The sequence below is a fragment of the Phacochoerus africanus genome, chromosome 10, assembly GCF_016906955.1.
Source record: "Phacochoerus africanus isolate WHEZ1 chromosome 10, ROS_Pafr_v1, whole genome shotgun sequence".
NCBI lineage: Eukaryota > Metazoa > Chordata > Mammalia > Artiodactyla > Suidae > Phacochoerus > Phacochoerus africanus.
In genome coordinates, this window is record NC_062553.1 from 87,445,295 (window position 1) to 87,464,861 (window position 19,567).

Here is a 19,567-nt window from a genome sequence, read left to right on the forward strand (position 1 = left end):
AAACCAAAAACAAAAACAAAAACTGAACTTAAGGAGAAACTCACAACACTGGATAAGAATACCGGGCATTTAAGCCCAAAGCCAAAACCAAGGCGTGGTCTCCCGGTACTGGAAGTACTTTGAAATCCCCCAAGTCTCTTTCGCTGTTCAGAAAACAAAATAAACAACTTTCTCTTGCTCCCTTCTATCCCCCCGCCCTCTCCGTGCAGTAGCTGTTCTTGGCGGATGCCCAGAGCGGCACCCGGTAATTCCACGGTACATTGTGTACATTTGCATCCATTTAACCAGCTATTTACAGCCGCCCTTTATCGCCACCTGTAAGAGGCAACGCCATAATGACACTAAGTGGCGCGGCCGGGAAGCGGGCGCCCTGTGATGTTCTCCACTTCGAGAGCCCGAATCTGTGAAGGGGTTGGCACTCGGAGGAACAGGGAGACGGCTGGGGACATCCCACGTACAGGGCGAGAGGCGCGAGAAGGAGGCGCGCCAGACAGAGGGTCCTTCCCCGGTAGCTCCACTCGGTGGTTTCTTTTCCGTTACCACAACCGCGAGGAGGGACCTGCCGGGCCTTCCGCGCGGCTTGTTTCCTGCCTGGTAAAGAGACCGCTGCCATTTGGATCTGGTGAATTTCTGAATCACCCAAGACGCCTGACGGTCCCGAGGAGGGTGAGGACGCAGCGCACTAGGGTTGGAACCTCATCTGGGCTGGATGTCACCCCCCACCCCGTGTCTGGGAAACCTGCTCGCGGATGTGATGCGGCAACGCGAGGGACACCTGCGCTCCCGTGCGTGCCGCACTCGTGCAGCTCCGGGTGGCAAACGCGGGTGAAGTGAGGGCGAGAGCAGAAGGAAGTTAAGGCGCTGGAGCGTCAGGAACGCTGCCTTAGCTTCCCTTGCCCTTTGGAGGCTGTCCAAGGGGCGGGGGATGGGAGTGGGGGTGGTGAGCACTGCCCGCGGACTTCCAAGTGGTCCCCCGCACAGGTGGAGGTCGGGAGTTCTGAGCCCCTGGAGGGCGGGTACCTGGAGGTCCCGAGCGCTCGCGAGGAGCCCACCGAGCCCAGGCCCGGCGTGGCGCGGTCGGAGCGCACCAGGCAGCTCAGAAGCAAAAGATAAACCCTTCTGGGCCCGGGGGCTGATGGGCTGGGGCACGGAGTCAGCGCGGACCCGGAGCGCCTTTCGTTTTAAGAAGCCTTACTTCTGGGAAGGGACAGGGAACTGTCAATCAACGAGGGAGGGAGCGCACCGGCGCTGGGTGATGTCAGCGGATCAGCTGCTCGATAACAAAGAGGGGGTATTACAGGAGAAAGTTGCAGCGGCGGCGGCGGCCACGGCGGCACCCCGAGCCTCGGAGGCAAGGGGCAAGTGGGCGAAGGGAGGAGGGACGGCTGTTGCCGGAGCAGCTTAAGGCCAAGGAATTGAAAGGGCTGTAGGGGGAGGCAGTGCGAGCCAGCCCCGACTGCTCCTCCTCTTCCTCCTCCTCTAAACTCGCAGGGTTCAGCCCCAGCGCTCGCTCAGCCGCCGGGAGCACCCGGAGGGACGGGAGGCAGCGGCGCGGCCCCGAGCTGGGCAGGGTCCCCAGCCGCCATGGATAGCGACGACGAGATGGTGGAGGAGGCGGTGGAAGGTACAAGCGTTTCTCTGGGGCCGGGGGAGGAGGCGCCGAGGGCACGGAACGCGGAAGGAGTGGCGGGCTGCGACCCGCGCGGCGCAGGGCCCCGAGGCCGCCACTGTCCCCTCCGCGGGTGGCCCGCCGCTCGGCTCGAGCAGGGGCAGGACAGCCACGGCCACGCGGGCCGGAGCGCGCACTGCGCGGAGGGGCACAGGCCGGGAACGGGGCTCGGCTGGGCCGGGGTCCCCCGGCGGGCAGGGCTGCTCCATCCCGCCCGGCCACCGCCTGCATCCGCCCTCGGAGTTGCGAAACGTGCCCCGCGCTCCGGCCCTTCCCCCTTTGGGGGATGAAAGGTGGGGGTGCGTAGAAGGACAGCCCCCCTGCGGCCGGCGGTCTCCAGGGAGCAATCCCCCTGCACGGTTTTGGCAAGCTCGAGCCCTTCTCCGGCCGCCAGCCCTTTCCTTTCGCTTGCCTCTGGGACCCGCGGTGACCGCGGCCGCGTCCGGGTCGGTTCCGCGACGCAGTGCACGGGGCCGAACGGGGCACGTGGCAGCCTCGGGCCCGGCGGTCGCTCCTCTGAAACAGTGAAATCATTGCAGGGCCGTAGGCGACGCTCCGGACCCGGGGCTTGAACGCACGCCGACCGGGAGGCGGTTGGCCCTGGCCTCTGCTGCCCCCGAGCGAACTCAGTCAAACCGCCCCTCCCCCTCCCTGCTTCCCAGGCGGGTGCCGCCGCCGCCACGCTGTGCAGGCGCGCCGCAAGCCCGGACCGAAATTGCTGGGTGACACTTAACTTTCTGAATTCCATGCAGTTGGCTGTGGGTGATATCACCGCCTGGGTGTCGTGTTTCTCCGCCCCTTCGTTCTAGCGCCCCTCCCCCGACTTTTCTCGCCACTTTGTTTTGCTGACTTTCTCCACCTCTTTTTTTTTTTTTCTTTCTGTCTTTCTTTCTTTCTTTCTTTTCGCTAGTTCCAAAAAACGAGGTGGGGACGTTATACAATCTAGTTGTTTGTGTCATGAGATGTTATGATTTTGTAACAGTGAATACTGGAAAATACTCTTTAGCGTATTTATTTGCTTCTACTCGACAGTACGTCGTGATGTTTTGCGATGTTGTGTGGTATTATTCCAAAATATTTTAACCAAACATCTAAGTAAATATTTTTTAGCTTTTGTTTGAATCTGGTTTCTATCTGATTTGTATGAACAAGTTCACATAAATGGTAAAGAAAAAGTGGAAACCTTACAGAGGCGGATGCATAGTTATTGCTACTTGGAGAAAAAAAAATCAGTTTTTATGTCAACATAATTGACTCCGTTTGCAGTGCTCCCGAGGTTTTAGAGAGAGATTAAGTAGAATCATATTTCTGAATTCTTTAAAAATGTAACTGTCCTAATGTAATGATTGAAACTTCTTGTTTCTTTATCCAGCTTCACGGAGTGGTGGTGGTGGTGTTTTAATTTCCCAATGTCCTGAACTCACAGAACTATTTATCTTTAATAAGTAAAGCCATGTTGGGACTTAGCAAGGCCCAGAGACATTGATTGGAAGCCTTCTTTAAATTTAATTTATTGACTGCTTGTGCCTTCATATTATGAAAGATAATTGAACAGTGTTTTTCTCATATAGTTAGGGCTTGCTTTCATTCATCAAAGTTTACTTTTACTTGTAAACGTTTAATGCAAACCTTTGCTCACAGGCAGTGCTCACTAGCTTAAATCACTCTCCCCTTTGAAGCTGTTTGGAGATATAAGGCCCAGTTATCTGTGGCCCTGGGCTCCTTGCAGAATGTGAACAAGCACTTCTGGGACTCTATGGATGTTGTTTTTGAGATTGCCCAATGGATGGAAGCAGAGACGTTCTTTATATAAGAAAAGTTTTGCTATCTAGGGTGACCGCATACATTATTGTCCAAAATCAAAATATACTTGAGAATGAAAAGGGTGGCTATGCTGGGACAGCTGGCTTAACCTTGAATGTCTGAAACAATCTGGACACATGGTTACTCAGTTGTACCTAACAGTAAACAACCAGAGTAACACAGAACCTTTAAAAGTCCTTAGATGCATCCAAAGCTGAAACTCACAGTGTCTAGAGCATGCATGTGTAAAAGTGGGCTTTTCTCCAGCCATTCTTGGCCTTTTAAGTGCTGTCTATCATAGTGTTTACTTAACATCTAACCCATGGATGGGGCACTGGGAAAAGGCTAGTCTGAATTTCTTGGTGTTAAAGCACCAACTAACCTACCTCTCTTCATAAACAGAGCCTGTATTCTCAGTAATTTCATTATCTTACCTACAGTTAACATTGCTGTGGTTGTTCAGCTCTTACAGTGTGCAGGCTCTGTGCTGTTCACACATACATTATCCATTCAGTTTTATGAGGTGCCTATTCATTTCATCTTCATTTTACAGAGGCAGGAATGGAGGCTTAGAGAAGTTAAGAACTAATGCAAGGACACTCAGTCAGGTAGGAGACAGGCTTGGCCCTCCAGAATCCCACTCTACTGTATCAAACTGTCTCCCTACATTTTTCTTATTTTTTTATTTTTAGTGAGTCAGTCAAATACGTGAAATACTTGGTGACCGAGCCTGGAAGCCACAGCTGAAGGTTGTGTCTGTCTTTATGAGAGTCACTCTTCAGAGGCTGGTTCTGAGAGAGCTCACTGACTTTCAGACAAATGTATTTGGGCAAAGAGAATTTAACTTACAGCCTCTGCAAGAGATATCCTTTTTCTTCTTCTTCTTCCTCCTTAGAAATTTACTCTGGGGAAGAAATGGGTGTCTTCAGGACTTGAGTTTTCATATCATTTGTCACATGATATTCATTTTGGTGCTCTGTTGGGGTGGAACTGTAGCTGGGGTCAAGTTCTAAGCTTGGGGTGGATGAGTCCCAAAGGGCAGGTGGGTAGTGGAGGGAGCGTCTGGTGTGGCGGTGGCTGTGCTCCCTTAGGAAGATAGCCCTGGGTCTCAGTGGGCCTGTGAATGTTACCCAAGCTCCTGCTGTGGTTTTTTTTAAAAAAAACTCTTTGAGGCTCATTGCTTCAGCAGGGAGTGATGTGTAACTTTGGGAATAGAAATCTTTATTACTATGTCTCTTTCTTTGCCTCCCCATAGACACAAAGATGGATACAATGTGGTCCCTCATCAAATTTCAAATAAATATGTCATATCTAAACAGATGAGCGATGGTGGTTGAGAGGCAGTAAAAATTGCTCCCAGCTTGGGAGAGCAGATGGGGAAGGACTTCCTGGAAGAGGTGACATGGACTTGAGTCCAGTTGAGAGAGGAACTTTGGGAAGAGGGAGAGGTGTGGAATATTACACAGGCATATTCAGAGGCGAGTCGCTCTGTTCTGCTGTTAGAGGGCCGACAAGGAGAAAAGTGGGGATGAGACAGAGGGAGGCTTGCAGAACCAGAGAACATGGACTGCATTTCGGAGGCGTGGGGGCTCTTGAGAGCCGGGCATGGGAGGGTTCAGGCTCTCCTCTGAGGGATGAACAGGCAGTCCCAGTGGGCGGGGTGAGCCCCTAGAAGTTTCTGCAATAGCGGGTATGAAGGCAGGAAAAAAACAAATACAAAAAAAAAAAAAAAACAAACAGAAAGGCCTGCAAGCATAAAGGAGATAGCAAGTAAGAATAATCAAAAGGAGGAAATAGAATCTCCAGAACTAAGGAGCCAGGATGAAAACATTTCTGTGTTTCATGGCCCCAACCTCCTCAAAATATTAAAGAATATTTTTAAAGGTCCCCCTAATATCTTATCCTGCCTGGCTCTAATAAGACTGCTCCTGCCCCAAACTTAGGGAAAATGCTGTGTTCCCATAGCACCCTCTATATGGGGGCCTCCTGTTAAAACTATGACCCTCACAACTAATAATTGAACTCTTGCGAAGGATTACTCTCAAAAATCAAATTGTGGGGTTTTTTTTTTGAGGGGGGTTATAGCAGCTTTATGTGGGATCTCAGTTCCCAGACCAAGGATTTGAATCCAGGCCACAGTAGTGAAAGTGCCAAATCCTGACCACTAGACCACCAGGGAACTCCCTCAAATTGTGTTTTTAACCACCCACATAAGTGCATCATCATAAAGGCACATTCTTTGCACTAAATAGAATACATTTGCCTTTTTTTTTTTTTTTTTTTTTTTTGCCACACCAATGGCAATGAGGAAATTCCCAGGCTAGGGATTGAACCCTCACCACAGCAGCGACCATAGCCAATGCAGTGACAATGCCAGATCTTTAACCTGCTGTGCCACAAGGGAACTACACATTTGCCTTGTATTATTATTACTTTTTTTTAAAGTAGTTCTTTTCTACAAAACCAACAATGCATGTAAGGATCACACGCGCGCGCGCGCACACACACACACACACACACACACTCAGATCTCCTGTGAGTAAGCCTGAGGCAGTAAGCAGCTGGGTGTCTAATCCAAAGGGAATTTCCTCTGCTGGGAAGTTGCATCCCTGAGCAGAATACAAGCCTGGCTTTCATCAGGTTGAGGAAAAAGCTCTGAGGAGGAAAATAGAACTTTCTGCCTGTTCAGTAGATAATGATTTTGGAACAAAGTGGGAGAGTAGACATGTGAGATGGGTACATTTTTCCCCTTTCTCTAACTTCTGTAAATATTTAAAATTGTGCTACAGACAGATATAAGCCACCCGAGCTGGGACAGCCTTCTGAACACAGAGCAAGCCATTCAAGTGGCTTTTCCTTGTCATCTGGGCCTGGTGTTCAACCTGTGCTGAGTGGAAACTGGCCTGGAAGGCTCTGGGCTGACTTGGTGCATTTGACAGACGGACCTCTATCAGAGCAGAGGAGGCCTAGTGTTTCTCTTTGAGTTGGGTCACACTTGGAAAGGACAGCCCTTTGTGGCCAGGCGATGCCGTTGAAGATCCTGATGGTTCTGTGAAAACTGTCTTACCTACGAAAGCGTCTCACCTCTCCTAGGTATGCCTGGAACCTGAGCATACCTACCTCCTTGGAGGGCGCTTCCTCCACCATTGCAGGGAAGAAAGGATGTTCTGTTTGTCCTCCCTTAGCTGGGGAGAAAAGGGATTGAAAGATTAGGGGAAGGGCCCTTCAGCATCCTTTAGCAGCTTGAGTAGGGGTTAGTGTGTTTCCTGGTCAGGTAGCTTCCTGGTCTATAAGATTGGACTTGGGGGGATTGCTTTGAGGTGTCATGTAGATGACAGGAACACACACACCCTGGGGCCAGGTGCATACACAGGTACACAGGCTTCTTTCTTCTCTGTATATCAGTCTTCCTCTCCATTAAATTGACTGTTACTGCCAAGGCAAATATTGCATGATCCTATTGTCCACATGGCATTTGAACAAGTGTTGTACCAGAAGCCGCTGCAGCGCTAATGTTGGTCACAGAGGTGAGGTCACAGCAACCCTGTCTCTTCTCCTCCCGACAGCTCTTTCTTTGGGAAGTCTCTAAGTTGTCCTTGTTGGGCTGTGGCTGTTGTTTTAGATGTAAAGCTCTGCTGCAAGGATCGCCATTCCAGGCTAGTGAACATTCAGGGTGGAAGTCATGAATGATCGCAACCTTTAGCTTTTAGCTCCTTTTCATTGATCGTGAGAATTGATCACATCATCCTCCTTTTGGAAGGAGGAGAAGAAAACAGAACAAAGCAGCCAACCAGAGGATTCTGCGGTGATCTGACTGAGAAAAGACTGCAGCGCCTCCCCACAGCAAGGAAACTACCTTTAGAAAGGCAGGGAAGGAGTTCCCGACGTGGCTCAGCAGTTAGCGAACACAACCAGCATCCATTGAGGACAAGGGTTCGATCCGGCGTTGCTGTAAGCTGTGGTGTAGGTCGCAGACACAGCTTGGATCCCAAGTTGCTGTGGTGTAGGCCAGTGGCAATGGCTCCGATTGGACCCCAGCATGGAAACCTCCATATGCAAGTGCGGCCCTAAAAAGACAGGAAAAAAAAAAAGGCAGGAAAGTGTCATGGCTTCTTTCTAAACGCATCATGTCGGAGTTCCCGTCGTGGCTCAGTGGTTAACGAATCCAACTGGGAACCATGAGGTTGTGGGTTCGATCCTTGGCCTTGCTCGGTGGGTTAAGGATCCGGTGTTGCCGTGAGCTGTGGTGTAGGTTGCAGATGCGGCTAGGATCCTGAGTTGCTGTGGCTGTGGCATAGGCCAGCGGCTCCAGCTCCGATTGGACCCCTAGCCTGGGAACCTCCATATGCCTTGGGAGCAGCCCCCAAAATGGCAAAAAGACACAATGAATAAGTAAATAAATAAATAAACGCATCATGTCACCAGAGAAACGGCCATCATTCAGCAGCTCTTCTGTTCCCCTCTGTCCCTAGAGACTAAGAAGGCCATGGGACTCCTCTTCACTGGCCTTCACTGGAGGGCTGATGTTTTTGCTTTTATCTCCATTGGGTTCGGGACTGTCCCTCAGGTGCTTTTTGTGTGTTTTATGATGCTTCCAATTTTCGATAATATCTGATTTCCAGTGCTGAGGGTGCCCCTGCAATGTTTGATCCAGAAAGAGAAGAGAACTATTGCAACTGAGGAAAAGTGGAAATGAATTTACATTGGATCTTTTCCCCCTTAGTGTTCCTCTTTATCATATTTCTCTTGATCTAAAGTAGAATAATTTTGATCAAACAGTAACTTTTTAAAGGCTAAATATGTGAATTGTTTTCTATGGGGGAAGCATTTTCCACAAAATAGTAAATACTTCAGTACAAAGCTGAAATGAATCTGATACACCTAAAACAAAGGTGGAATGCTAAATTCATTGGAATGCTAATAGCTGAATTTAATTTACTCTAAGCAACATTTCAGAAAAGAAAGCTTTTAGTGATACATGGAGTGTTTTCTTTTATGAAAAGAGAAAAAGCAGATTTAATTTCTTTCAATGAGAGAAATGTCATCAGTAGATACTTAGAAAATAATTGTCCAAATTATTTTCCATGACTCAAGTGTCATTAAATTATGTCAGTTTGGGGATTTTGAGCAAGAAGAAAGCAGTTGTGGCTTAGTTCTCTCCTAACCACTGATTTCCTGGCCTCTGGCAGAAAAAAATTTGTGTTAAGAGGAAAGGAACCTGGAGTTCCTGTTGTGGTTCATCAGTAAGGAACCCGACTATTATCTGTTAGGATGCAGGCTCGATCCCTGGCCTTACTCAGTGGGTTAAGGATCCAGCATAGGCCGTGATGTGGCTCAGATCTGGTGTTGCTGTGGCTGTGGTGTGGGCCAGCTGGCAGCTGCACTTCTGATTCGGCCCCTAACCTGGGAACTTACATATGCACAGGCGCAGACTTAAAAAAAAGCAAAAAAAAAGAGAAAGAAACCTTATTAATTGTGATTTAAGTAGCCATGTTTTATTGTAATATATTCTAGGTAACTCATTCTATTCAGAGTCAGATTAGCAATAAAACAGTGTATTTATTCATTGTTATTTTATGTTGAGGTAATCAATAATACAAATAAAGAGCTTTTTTGTTCCTTATACGCGTGCTTACTTACGATTCCCTTCTAAGGGATGATATTCTTTATCATCTTAAAAGAAATTATTTTAGGAGACTGAAGCATTCATTGTGGCGGTATGGTTGGTGTTTTCTTTTATGTCTGTGAGCCATCTGGAAGCCATATTTAAGTGTTTAATGTCCCTGCATTGCACACAGTATTTAATGCTTTTATACCTTTTTCATCCATGACTCAGGTTGTTAACCCAGGAAAAAGCCTGGAGATTAACTGCTGCCTTCATTTTTACCCACCTCTGCAAAATTAGCTCACCAGAATGGGGAGACACCAGTGAGGTGACTCCTGGGTTTTGTGAAATATGTGGATAGTAATTAAAAACCTAAATATTGACTGTAAACACCAATATTAGAATATACCAATTGGTGACCCAAGAAGAACCAGCCATTTAAAGATCACAGTGTAGTAACTGCTGCTGATGTTTAAAATCTCTGCTTAAATAGCAGTGTGGATTCTTCTGGCTACATTTAAAGCACAAGCCCTCTCAGGAGTTCCTGTCGTGGCACAGTGGTTAATGAATCTGACTGGGAACCATGAGGTTGCGGGTTCAATCCCTGGCCTCACTCAGTGGGTTAAGGATCCAGCGTTGCCGTGAGCTGTGGTGTAGGTTGCAAATGAGGCTCGGATCCCGCGTTGCTGTGGCTCTGGCGTAGGTTGGTGGCTACAGCTCAGATTCGACCCCTGGCCTGGGAACCTCCGTATGCCTCGGGAGTGGCCCTAGAAAAGGCAAAAAGACAAAAAAATAAAAAATAAATAAAGCACATCTCAACACAGTGGGTAGAGGGTATATGACAAGGTGATTACTGAAAATTCCAAGCTGAAAGATTTTGTAAAGGAAAGCTATAAGTTTAAGGCTAAGCTTAAGTTTAAGCTTAGAAGGACTCTGAGTTCGTGTGTTAGATCAATGAGGTAGAGAAATATTAGGGCATTTTGAAAGGCGTGGCTCTATCCCTTGTTGTTTGAGGGGGATTTTCAGAAGGCGCCTGGCTAGCAGAGCTACACATCCTACAACATAAGGATCTCAAAAGTCGTATTGTCTACTTAGTTCTAGAACCTGATAACTTACTGCCAAGACAGTGTGCCATCCCAACCACATTTCGGTTAAGCATGAGTTTGGGGGCACTGATTCCAAGCTTGAATACCATGTGGGGAAGTCCTGGGTAAATTGAAGCGTGTACTGCAGAGATCATTGCTGAGAAGAACTCTCAGTCCCCAGTAAGATGCAGGCGTGTTTTCGGTTCACATTCTCACATGTGTCTAACGCCCTCAGTGATGGCCCAGGGTGTACCTGGCGGGTGGTGCTGATGCAGGCAGAGAAACCTTGGCATTTGCTCTCTCCTCTGGTGGGGAGGGGCCCTGGGCTGTGCAGGGTGCTCACGAGTAGCACCTGTGTGATGGTCGGAGAGCTGGAGAATGTGAACATTTGCCTGTGGTTCCCTTTCTCCAGGGCACCTGGATGATGACGGATTGCCGCATGGCTTCTGCACGGTCACCTACTCCTCCACGGACAGATTTGAAGGCAACTTCATTCATGGAGAAAAGAACGGCCGGGGCAAGTTCTTCTTCTTTGATGGCAGGTAGCACCCACTGTTTGGTTTTATTTGGGGTTTGGGGGAAGGCAGGGGTTGGGTAGGTACCAAATTACTTTATTTGGAGGAATAATATAAAGGAGAGGATTTAAGTGGATATTTTAGGACAATGTATAGAAAAGTCAAAGTAACCCCAATACACATGTACTGCTTTGGGGACCTGGGACGTCACCCCCTGTTAGCAAACCTAACTTGGGTCCACTGGCTTATGCACAGTAAAGCCAATCTGCTGACACCGGGTTGTGGTAAAGGAAAGGGCAGCGTTTCTTGTAGGTGCCGAGCAAGGAGTTCAGGGCAGCTAGTGCTCAAAATCCCTGAGCTCCCAGCTGGGTTTCAGGAAAGCATTTTTAAAGGCCAGGTGAGGGAGGGGTGTCGAAGGTATGTGATCAGCTTGTGCACAATTCTGATGGTGAGGTAGCAGGGCAGTGTGACAGGGGTTAACATTACCCATCCTTAGGCACCAGTAGGTCTGGGGGCTCCCTGCTCATGGTCATCCAGTAAAGTCTTCCATCTGGTGGTGGTTTAGCGTCTCTAAAACAGCTCAGGAAATGTGCATCAGGTGCCGTTATCTAGGTACTTCAGAGAGAAGCTAAAGCAGAAGACATGGTGGAGGGATCTATCCTGGGAAGGCCCCATAGGGTCCTGCTCGGTTACACTCCTCATGGCCATGGCCTAGGACTCAGCTCGGCCATCGCTGCCCCTGAGGTGTGCTCATCAAGAGGTCCTCTGCCAGGCCAGATTCAGGGCCCAGATCTTGCACAAGGTGGTTAGGTGGCAACACAAGTCTTTGATGGATTTCTCCTCCTCGTTTGGATAATGAGTCTTGTAAAATCATGTTTGTCAGGGCCCAGTGTGTGCACCCCAGTACTGGCTGAGTCATGCTCTTTTCCAAGCATAACTCGGGTTTGGATATTGTGTTGGCTACAGGATTGCTTCACAGACCTGTGACACAGTGAACTGGCGTGCCAAGAATGGGCCCCAGGCTGGCCAAGTGGGGCCTGAGGCTCCTAAGCGCCTCCCTCCCCGTGTCAAGCTAGTCCTATCTGGCTCTGGCCACTTTCATCCCATTGGCCTGGTGTGCCTTACACGTGCAATGAGTGCATGGGGGTCATGACCAGGGAAAGCTAAGGCTCTAGGTGAGGCCAATAGCCATCTGTAGACTAGAAAGAAACTCATTGCCTTTTTTTTTTCTTTTGGAGGCACTAATTCATTCGTTTTTCACCTACCACTGAAATATCTGTAGAGACTTAGGTCGGATGGTAGACTCCAAGAGTGATGTTATTAGCAAGGACCTGAAGAGCTTGCCCTGCAGACAGATAGGGGCTAAGACCTCAAGGGGAGAAAGTCAGAATCATTGCTTTTATAACATGGGATGAAGCAGCGGGGTGACAGGTTCTCAAAAGGTCATCATCACCTTCTTTTTAACCCCAATAATGATCATGGTATAAGACACCTGCTCAAAGGATTTGTGGAAAAGTTAGTGAGTGAGTCTTATGACTGAAATAAAGGCTGTGGAATCTATTAGGTCTTCCTAAGTAGGGTGCAGGATGTGGTCACAGAGAAGTCAGTTGTTTTGACATGAAGCAGTACCTTAATTTACATTGTTCTACTAATTTTTCTCCATTACTGCTCCCAGCGTTTAGGATCTGATGTATCGGGTAAAGTAAAATGGGCACTCAGTGCTTTTACAGCCAGTCGGGAGGATTTAGTCTGGAAAAATGCCTCCAAAAAGGCTGAAATCAAGGTTTTGAAATAACAGTTGAGGAAACAGAAAGTTTCTCTTAGAGTTTTTAAAAGTTGTTCAGGAGTTCCCTGGTAGCCTAGCAGCCAAGGAGCTGGCATTGTCCCTGCTATGGCATGGATTTGATCCTTGGGAACTTCTGCAAAACAAAGGTGCGGCCTGAAGTTTTCACTGTGGCACAATGAGTTAAGAATCCAGCTGCAGGAATTCCCGTCGTGGCTCAGTGATTAACAAATCTGGCTAGGCGCCATGAGGGTGCGGGTTCAGTCCCTGGCCTCGCACAGCGGGTCGAAGATTCGATATTGCCGTGAGCTGTGGTGTAGGTCGCAGATGTGGCTTGGATCCTGCATTGCTGTGGCTGTGGTGTAGGCCAGCAGCTACAGCTCCGATTAGACCCCTAGCCTGGGAACCTCCATGTGCCATGGGTGTGGCCCTAAAAGAACAAAAAAAAGTCCTGCTGCAGCAGCTTGGGTCGCTGCAGAGGCACATGTTGTATCCCCGGCCCAGCACAGTCCGTTAAAGGAGCCGGCATTGCTGCAGCTGTGGTGTAGGTCTAGTCTGTGGCTCAGATTCAGCCCGTGGCCTGGGAACCTCTATATGGTGCAAGTGCAGTCTCTAAAGAAAAAAAAAAAAGAAAGCAGCCTCCCCCCCTAATTTTTTTTTAAAGAAGTTATTCAATCCTGTAGTACTAGCTTATGTCCCCATCAGAGGGTTTGTTTGCAGGCACAGGAGCCTGTGTTTGCAAAATCTCAGTGTATGACAGAAGATTTGGCATGATGCCTTCTAATCTTATATAAAACCTGAACCTGGATGTGTGATTTTTTTAACGTACTTTATCGAGGTATGATTCACACACAAAAAAAGCTGTACATATTTAACATATACAACTTCATGAATTTGGAGTTCAATATATGTTCCTGAAACTATTACCACAATCTATGCCATAGACTAGGTGTGTGGGGGGGCTTTTTTGTGGGTTCTTTGTGTTTGTTTTTGTTTTTTGTCTTTTAGGGCCGCACCGTCAGCATATGGAGGCTGCCAGGCTAGGGGTCCAATTGGAACTTTAGCCATCGGCCTATGCTACAGTCAGGCAGGATCCGAACTGCTTCTGCGACCTACACTTCAGCTCACTGCAACACCAAATCCTTAAACCACTGAGCGAGGCCAGGGATCGAACCTGTGTCCTCATGGATCCTAGTCGGGTTCATTAGCCACAGTGGGAACTCCATGGGTGTGTGTTTTGTGAGAAGGTTTCAAACAAATAAAAATTTATATCAGGAAAATTCTGAAATCCGTTTTTCCCTTTACACTGAATATTATAAATGAATAAGAATTTTAAATATTCCAATTTGAAATATTCAGATCTGGATCAGATTCAGAATTGTAAATATTCAGGAAAAGTGACCTGGAAAGATAGAAACAGAATATTTTAAGTTACACATATAGCAAATAATTGGTAGAAAAAAAGAACTTCAAGAAATACAGAAATGGGAATTCCCATCGTGGCTCAGCAGAAACAAATCTGACTAACATCCATGAGGACGCAAGTTCAATCCCTGATCTCATTCAGTGGGTTAAGGATCCAGCATTGCCGTGAGCTGTGGTGTAGGTTTCAGAAACCAACAGTTGACTAATCTTAAGTTACAACCAGCTTGTTAAATTGGAAACCCAAAGTCAGGCCACTTGCCCTTCACGAGGTATTTTATCTTACAAATGAGGAATGAATGAGAAAATTGATTGTGTGTGTGTGTGTGTGTGTGTCTGTGTGTGTGTGTGTCTGTGTCTTTTTAGGGCCACACCTGCGGCATACAGAAGTTCCCAGGCTAGGGGTCGAATCAGAGCTGCACTTGCTGGCCTACACCACAGCCACAGCAACGCCAGATCTGAGCCTCATCTGAGACCTATACCACAGCTCACAGCAACGCCAGATCCTTAACCCACTGAGAAGGCCAGGGATCGAACCTGCATCCTCATGGATACAAGTCGGGTTCGTTACTGCTGAGCCATGTCAGGAACTCCTGACCTGATTTTTAAAATTCTTTTCAAGCAGTTACGGTTTTCCATCTCCCCCACCCCCATTCCTTTTTAAAGGAAAGAAGATTGTCCTAAGATTAGGTAATTAGAACTTCCTAAATCTGTTCTGGTCCTGAGATAAAACCCCTTTACATGGCGGAGAGAAAGGAAGCTGGAAGATTTGTTGGTGTGGTTCTGATGTCCTCTGGCATCAGTGATTTGCTGGAGTATTTTGTGGTATTATAAAATGTTTAGCATGCAAAATACTTTGATATACACATCTCTAATTTTTATACTAGTCCCAGATTCGTGGATGTTCATGTTAATGTATTTTTTCCTGAATTGTTCTCATTTCAACCAAGATCTGTGGATGTAAAAACAATTGAGCAGGATTTCCCAACATCTTGAATGGTAACAAGAAAGCGCTATTTCAGTGCAGATCGGCTTTGGATATTAGGACATCATGTGGTTTTAGCCTGATTATGAGAAAGAGATGTTACTTCATTCACTCCTTTTTTAAAAAGTATTATTGATGCTTCCCTTTAACATGTCAGTTAGATTTCAAATATTATTTGCCTCTCCATGACTTCATCCTCTCTGTCCAAGTCATTTTTGGATGTTGATTTGCTTTGCTAATGAATCCAGCTAAGAGGACTCCTTGTCACTCATCAGATAACCTAAGAGAGGCTGTCCATCTGAGGAGCCACAGAGGAGGCTGCTATTTTCCAGGTGACAGGTCCACGCAGGTGTTCTTGTGTTTGGTTTTTAGAACATGCTTGATCACATTTCAGAGAAATTGGAGTTGGAACAGACTTCTGAAGTCCTGTATGCCAACCTCCCACATAAGGCAAAAGTCCCTTCTAGATTGCTTTTGTTGGAACCAGCCTCAACAAATAGATTCATCTGCAATCTAAGAAACAGTTCTGGTTGAGGCACAGGTTTTTGTGACGTATAAGAAGAAGAAAGGGAGTGGGAAAGAGATGGATAATTCTGAATGCCTGCCATTCGCTCAACACTGGACATGTAGCCTTCATAGCAATCTGTGAAGTACATTTTATAATCCTTTTTTATTTATGAAGGAACTAAGGCACAGAGGGTTATCACTTGCCCCAGGTGACCTCCTTGGTAAGGGCTGGAGCCGAGATTCAAGCCAAGGTGAGTTCACTTCCAGAGCCACCCCACTTCGGGCTGCATCTGCCACCTTCCTTCAACAGGAAGCAAGGAAATAGCTCTGATCCTAATGGCCTTTCTTCTGTGCTTTCATTTTGCTTGAGGCCATTCATGAGCTACCCTTGTGCAGAGTTCAGAGGTGGCCTGGGGTGAATTCACTTCCTTTTCTGTAGGAGCTTGATGTCTTGGTGGGAGCTTGGCAGATTGCTGGGAGCTTTTCCCAAGGAATCAAGCAGAAGAGCCCTGATCTAGTGAGCTGGCCTCCCCGAATTTGTTTCCTCATTTGAAAAATGGGGATAATTATATCTACCTCTCCAAGTTGCGAAGATTGAATGAAAAAACTCGTAAGGACTTTACAGAGTGCAGGGTACTTGGTGTTTGTGGGAGGGCCCCCTTTTTTTTACTATTACTATATGAAGGAAAAGCCAAAACTGGTTAGTCTTCTAAGAACTTTTGTGTATTCAGATATTATTAAAAATGAAAATATTTGAGGAGAATGCAGATGTATTTAGGTAAACAATTAAAATTTTTTCATTTCGGGAGTTCCCGTTGTGGCTCAATGGTAACAACTCTGACTGTTGTCCATGAGGACGCAGGTTTGATCCCTGGCCTTGCTCAGTGGGTTAAGGATCTGGCATTGCCATGAGCTGTGGTGAGGGTCACAGGTGTGACTCGAATCTGGCGTTGCTGTGGCTGTGGTGTAGGTCAGTGGCTGCAGCTGTAATGCCACCCCTAGCCTGGGAACCTCCATATGCTGCAGGTGCAGCCCTAAAAGGACAAAAAAAAAAGGAAAAAAAAAAGATATGACCTGTCCTGTACTAGACTCTGGTGACTGTGGTTGCAGAGGTCAGGGTAGGCTCTGTGGGAAGTAGGGCTCCATGTGGGGGATGGGCAGGCTTTGGGGAGACCAGTGATGAGCACACTTCTTCCAAAACCCAACCCCAAATCCAATTTCAGCAAGAAAGATTAGAAAGCTATTTCTACATAGCTACTCCTCATACATGACCAGATTATTAGCAACTGAGTGGCTACAAAACAGTGCTGTTTTTTCAGTTGATTTCTTTTTTGAATAGAAAAAGTCCAGAGGTGGAAGAATGTTCATTATTTTCCCAAATTTATTTTTGTTTGGGACAGGAAAAAAAAAAAGTGTGACCCATACCTTTTTTTCCTGAAGGTGCCCTGAGGAATTTTAAAGTCTGGTTACATATGTTTTAGGGGAAGAATCAGGGGAAATGTAGTATGAGAAGCAAAGATACACAGAGGTGTACCTGGGGCCAGTGAATAAACTAATATGAGTAGGGAATTCTAGAGCGAAAAGTCAGCAAACTTTCTCTGCAGAGGGTGAGAGAGTAAATATTTTAGGCTTCCGGGGCCACATGCGGCCTCTGTTCTAACTATTCAGCTCTGCTGTTGTCATATGAAAGCAGCCACAGAGGATACGGAAAGGAATGTCCGTGGCTGTGTTCCAGCAAAACTGTATTTACAAAAACAGGCAGCAGGCCATGGTTTGCCAGCCTCCTCTGGAGGAAAAAGTTAGAAAGGTAACACCTTTAAACACCAGGCTAAGAAGCTTTTACTTTATTTCCTCAGTGACAGAGGATTTCAAAGCTGCATCGTGTTTATTGCCCTGGAGACCCCAGTTCATGTGAGAACATGGCCCTTTTTTGGTATGAGATTCCATCCAAGCTACCGAAAAAATTTACCAAGGAAGCGAAGCTGTTTGCTTAGGCAGGTGCTGGAAAATAGCGCAGTCAGCTGTGCTCTCCAGTGCCTTAAGAATTTGCGTTTGTGAATCTTGGGTCTGTTGAGCTACGGCAAATAGCAGTTTGTTCTCAGTACTGTGATACTAATAAGGATGGGCAGTGCTGCTGTGAGCAAGGGCGGAATAAGCCACTGGACATGGTTTAGAGGAAATAGGTGCAAATGCACATTATCCTCTGATTCGCAAGACCCATGCCTTGTAGGTTTGATTGTAAACCTGAGAAATATTGGCAGACTAATCTGTCGGGATAATTCTGCCCAAACACACGCAGTAACATTTTCAACGCTGCTGAGAATTCAAAGTCGATAGGGTCACCAGGTTTCGCAAATAAAAATCTAGGGAAAAATGCTTTCAGATAAGCAACAAAAAATAGTATAACTACGGCTTCTTCAAAGCTTGGGACATACTTATGCTAAAAAAAAGTTGTTTATCTGAAAATCAAACTGACCTGAGCATCCTATATTTGATCTGGAAATCCCCTCAATGGAGGTAGACTAGATTAAATAGCTTTTTGCACTGTTTATTGCATCATTATGTGGGTTGATTGGTTGTCCTTCACCAAGGTTGTTCTTTATTTTTCATTGCAGGAAGTCTAATGACAGTTGGATCTCATTAATTCTGACCTCACTGATTTAGAATTTTGATTATTGATGCAAGGGCTATGCTAAAGTGCATTTCTTTCTCTTCATGAATTTACTAGGCCTATTTATCACTAATAGTACAAACAAAGCTGAAAGAGAGCTATTTATCTCCTTGGGGGACTACAAAGAGTGTAATTACAATGTAATCAGAGACTATCACTATTTAGACTCTGCTTTTCATTTCATTATTATAGATCATCTTGCCATTCATTGCAGCAAGGCAAGGTTTTTCCAGGCTGAGTCGGGTGCAGCCACCTCAGCCCTCAAGTCCCCCTTGGGTCCCACCTGTCCCCAGTACCTATCTTCTGTTTTTGTGTTTGTTTCATCCATCATGCTTTCTATATCCTCTCACAATGCTCACCACTTAAAGGCATCCTACAAATGTTAGTTGAGTTAATGAATGAGCGCTATCTGCACATGTTAAAATGATCAAACTTTTTTTGTTGCTAAGCATCTTAACATTTTAAACGTAAAAACGAACTTGAGCTGGTCCTTCTCTGTATCCCAAATTTCCGTTCATGATGAGAATTTTTTTGATAAAGTTAGTTTCATTGCATATGGCCTTTGCGAGGCTGACACTGAAATTGTTATTAAAATTCCATAAGAGGGTTCCCGTTGTGGCACAGTGGGTTAAGAATCTGACTGCAAAGCCTCAGGTCACTATGAAGGTGTGGGCTCAATCCCTGGCTTGGTACAGTGGGTTAAGGATCCAGTGTTGCCACAGCTGAGGCATAGTTTGCAAGTGCAGCTCAGATTCAGTCCCTGGCCCGGGAACTTCCATGTACCAAGGGTGAGGCCATAAATTTTAAAAATTGAAAAAAAAAGGGAGTTCCCATCATGGCGCAGAGGAAACGAATCTGACTAGGAACCATGAGCTTTCAGGTTCATTCCCTGGCCTCACTCAATGGGTTAAGGATCCAGTGTTGCCATGAGCTGTGGTGTAGGTCACAGACACGGCTTGGATCTGGCATTGTTGGGGCTGTGGTGTAGGCCGGCAGCAATAGCTGTGATTAGACCCCTAGCCTGGGAACCTCCATATACTGCGGGTGTGGCTCTTAAAAAAAAAAAAAGCAAATAAATAAATAAAATTCCAGAAATGCTTTATGAGGAGAGAAGAAAGTTTCTTGTAAAATCCTCATGAGCACCCCAGTGGGCTTTCTTCTGTTCTAGGACTATAGGTCTCAAATTTGATCAGGCTGCTAAGGATATTAGCAAGGTTTTAGCCTGCCATCTTCTTTACTTGCCGCCAAATCCCATGATGTCACACACACATATGTAGAAGATCCCCATGTATCTTCCAAAGAGATGGAAGGGGCTACTTTGCTTGGATACCAATTATGGTCGTCACTGATAATGATGCATTAATGGCTTAAACCCAATATGTAGACATCTACACATTCTAAGCCACATTTGTAAAGATCTCTATATACAAGCCATCTGAAGGACCCTTGAGAACTCCCAAGGAATTCTGGACCATCCTTGAGGGACTTTAAGCATGAATAGTTTATATGTGGAAAGGGCAAC

General features: G+C 46.5%; 1 protein-coding gene across 1 annotated transcript in view; it reads left to right on the forward strand.

Moving 5' to 3' along the window:
- The first annotated feature begins 348 nt into the window (after positions 1-348).
- Positions 349-19,567, forward strand: part of SETD7 (SET domain containing 7, histone lysine methyltransferase) — a 49,249-nt gene continuing 30,030 nt past the window's right edge. The window contains exons 1-3 of the mRNA XM_047751721.1: positions 349-666; positions 1,492-1,624; positions 10,575-10,704. Of these exons, the coding sequence (XP_047607677.1) occupies positions 376-666; positions 1,492-1,624; positions 10,575-10,704 (554 nt within the window). The 5' untranslated portion in view covers positions 349-375. The remainder of the gene's footprint in view (positions 667-1,491; positions 1,625-10,574; positions 10,705-19,567) is intronic.